At 39.9% G+C, this 3,639-nt stretch overlaps 1 protein-coding gene across 1 annotated transcript; it reads right to left on the minus strand.

Moving 5' to 3' along the window:
- Positions 1–495: 495 nt before the first annotated feature.
- On the minus strand, positions 496–3,639 carry ccr7 (chemokine (C-C motif) receptor 7; the record flags this gene model as incomplete). Its single annotated transcript, XM_080881094.1, has 3 exons — positions 496–1,560; positions 1,787–1,836; positions 3,486–3,639. The coding sequence occupies 3 exons, from the start codon at positions 3,637–3,639 to the stop codon at positions 496–498; spliced, it is 1,269 nt and encodes a 422-aa protein (XP_080737220.1).

Here is a 3,639-nt window from a genome sequence, read left to right on the forward strand (position 1 = left end):
TATACATTGTAGCAAATGCAAAAATGATCATGAAAGTTGTTTAACAGATACAGACAGAAATAAACTCAGGTGATAAAAAGAAAAAGAATCTATGTAGATCAAACTTCTGTGTATATCAAACCTATTTTTAACTAAAAATGCACTTTTCTGTTTTTTGTAACACTGTGTGGTAAGGTGTTTAATACTGTTGACATTTTTCTTTAAGATCACAAACATCTTGAAATATTCTACCTTAGAACAAATATACAAAAACAAGGAGAGCAGAAAAACATCTGGAAATCCATTTGTGTCATTCAGACTTTCTTTTTTTTCAAGCAGCAACATAAAATTAAGATTGAGCCAAATTTAGTTCAGCTTATTTGTGCAGTCCTCCACAAAAGTCCCAGTTAAGCTATCTACATATAAAAACATATGCTTTGATATTGTCCATAGCTCTTTGTAAGCAGGTGTGTAACACTAGGCTGAAGGTGCTGACTCCTCCACACGGACGCTGTTTTAAGGAGAAAATGTGGTGGTGGTCTCAGTTTCAGTGGGCACTGAGCTCCGCCTCCTCCCACAGGTATACCTAAAGAACCTCTCCTGGCTCATGCAGCCAAACTCTTTCAGTAGTTTCAGGAGGTCATAACGAAACTTTGTACCGATAAAGGCGTAAACAAAGGGGTTCAGGCAGCACCTCAGGAAGGCCAAACTCTGGGTCGTGTCAGTGGCATAGAGGAGGTTGTTTTCGTATTTGCAGTCGATCAGTACTCCGCGTGCTGTAAGAACTGTGCTCCAAAACAGGACCACGTTATAAGGCGTCTGGAAGACCAAGAAGACAGCGACCACAGCGAGAATCACCTTGATGGCCTTATTCCGTTCAAAGCTACGAGCATAGTAAAGGGTCCTGAGGATGCTGCTGTAGCAGAAGGTCATAAACAAGAAAGGAAGGACAAAACCCAAAGAAATCTGAGTTGCCTGGACGGTGATGCGAAGTGGGTCAGCGTTGCTGGAGAAAGGGGTGCAGGTTTTGTTATTGATGGTGGTGTACACCATTTCTGGCACAGAGAAGATCAGGGCCAACACCCAGACCAAAGCTGATGACAACTTGCTGATAATCACTGCCTGGGAGCGGTGGCGGTGAGCAGAGATTGCTTTGGAGATGGCAAAGTAGCGGTCGACACTGATGAGGGACAGAAGCAACATGCTGCTGTAGAAGCTGACCTTATAAATGGTGTACATGGCTTTGCACAGCCCTAGACCCAGCACCCATTCTACCATGGAGTTGGCTGCCCAAAAGGGGAGGGACAGGGCTAAGAGCAGGTCTGCAAAGGACAAGTTGAGCAGGTACACATCGGTCATGGTCTTGAGTCGCTTGAAGTAGATATAAGTGAGGATGACGAGCATGTTTCCTGCCAGCCCCAGGAAGCAGATGATGGAGAAAAAGATGGGCATAAACACGAAGCGGAACTGCCGATTGGAGTGCTTCTTACAGAGTTCAGGAACGTCACTATAATCCCAGCTGGAAAAGCTGTAATCTGTGAATGTAGTGGTTGTGTAATTTCCATCGTCGGACAAGCAAGGCTGCAAAAACAGAGCAAAAAACACATGAAAGAAGTAAAATAACAGAGCAGATCAGACAAAACTACACCTGCCACCTGCCTTTGGTACATTGTACTTTTACACCACCACTTCCTGGGGGGAGGGGGAGCACTTGGTACCACAGGGGAAGACTGCGGTTCGGTAAATACTATTTATCCCAAACATATTTACAGCTGGAAGAAGAGCTTCAGTGAGGTGTTTCTCTTACCTTAGAGGTCATTAACCATACCAGCACAGTCGGCAGAAAGTTCTGGAGAGCTGAAAAACAAATGTAGATTATTTATTTATTTATTTTAGAAATAGGATCTGTGGAGACAAGCTTAGTGTTCATATAAACGATGACTTTTCAAGATGCTCAAACGTTAGTTTTGGACTTCCTCAGCTTCTGTGCGAGGGAGGTTTAGTAGAAAACCCATATACATGTATTTCTATGCAGATAATACCCAACTTCCAAATCAATTGGTCCTCAAGCCATAGAGGGCTGAATGACCTTTAAATTTCTACTTCAAAATTCAAAGAAGGGTGTTATTAGTTTTTAATATTGTATTGGGCCTGGACACCTCAAAAATGGTCTACTTATTCTGGATTGTATTATTTTTGTCCGTCTGTAAGGAAATATGTTCGTTAACAATTTCACTATGTGCATGTGTGTGTGTATTTCTGCACATGACTAACAGTTTGCATTGGAGTTACACAAATCCAGCAGATGCGTGCGTGGTACAGATCACATCTTTTGAACTAATCAAGCTATCAAACCCAAAATAAGTTAGTTAATTGGTGGTATTAGGGTGATTTCCTTTATAACACGCATGAAATTCGTGTTTATTTGTCAGCTTTTAACCCAGAGTGAAATTTGATATTTGGCTTTATTGTCAAGTATTATTAGTATAGTACTGGTTAACATTTGAAAGCTTGGGAAGAAACACAAATCCTTTGTCACATTTTTGTCACAGCAGATCCATCCGCTGTGGTGACCAACTGTAAATAAGAGAACAGCTGGTTCTTTGTTTTTCTTCTTCTATTATTGTTACATTGTCTACATGTGTGGGATTTTATGCTTGTAAAAGACTTGACAATAACTGTTTTCACTGTTTGACTGCAACGACTCTTTATTACTGCCAAACAATCATAGACTGTTTGAGAAGTTTTTCCCCTTCTGGCCTACATCTTTTATCTTTTCTAATCTGTTTTCGGGGCTTTTGATCATGTGGCCATCGGGGAAAACTCCGTTCCTTCTTTTTTTTTTCTTATGAAAGTTATTTGTGGTACTCACAAATCTGATTAGTGAAACTGTTAAGATAAATGAGACTTTTAATAGATTGTGACATTACTGATATGTTGATAATATTTAAAACTAAAGACAAGTGTTACCAACCGCAATAAAATCTGCTTCTATTTCCTAATTGTTGATGTAAGTTCTTTTAAATGCTACTAGTGTATTTTTAGTAATTTGGGCTTCTTCAAAAATGATACTTTGAGCTGCTCCTTTATTTCCCAAGGGGCTGTCGCAGCGGATGAATCTACACTCGACTTTGCCCAGATTATTACACCAAATGCAACCTTGTGATTTATCTAACCTTGCGACAGACATATACTAGAACAAACCATGCAAGGCAATTATTATTATTTTATTTTACCACCAGTAAGCAGGTAGTTGTAAAGTTGCTGAATCAAAGTCTCTAGTATTTAAAAAAGCAGCTTTAACACACTAAAAAAATGCAAGTCCATGTTAAGTGTTCAATAGTAGATGAAACTGCCACAGCAGCTATCATTAGTTTTAAAATATAAAACGTGAGATTTAAGAAACACAATCTTTTTGGTATTTTTTGTTTTTTGTCTGCATTTATTCATTCATTCATCACAGCGCACACAAACGTCCTTTAACTATGTTTCTAAGCTCTACTCACCTCTGAGAGGAGTCATGTTGGCTGACGGTAGTTCACTGTAGGTGAAGCCGCTGCACACGCAGATCTGTCTATTTGATGGTGCTTTCCCTTCATTCTCACTGACAGGTCTCTGAATTTTTTTTCCTGATACCACATCACGTGGTAACCACCACAT

The sequence above is a fragment of the Rhamphochromis sp. 'chilingali' genome, assembly GCF_963969265.1.
Source record: "Rhamphochromis sp. 'chilingali' genome assembly, chromosome: 4".
Lineage (NCBI taxonomy): Eukaryota > Metazoa > Chordata > Actinopteri > Cichliformes > Cichlidae > Rhamphochromis > Rhamphochromis sp. 'chilingali'.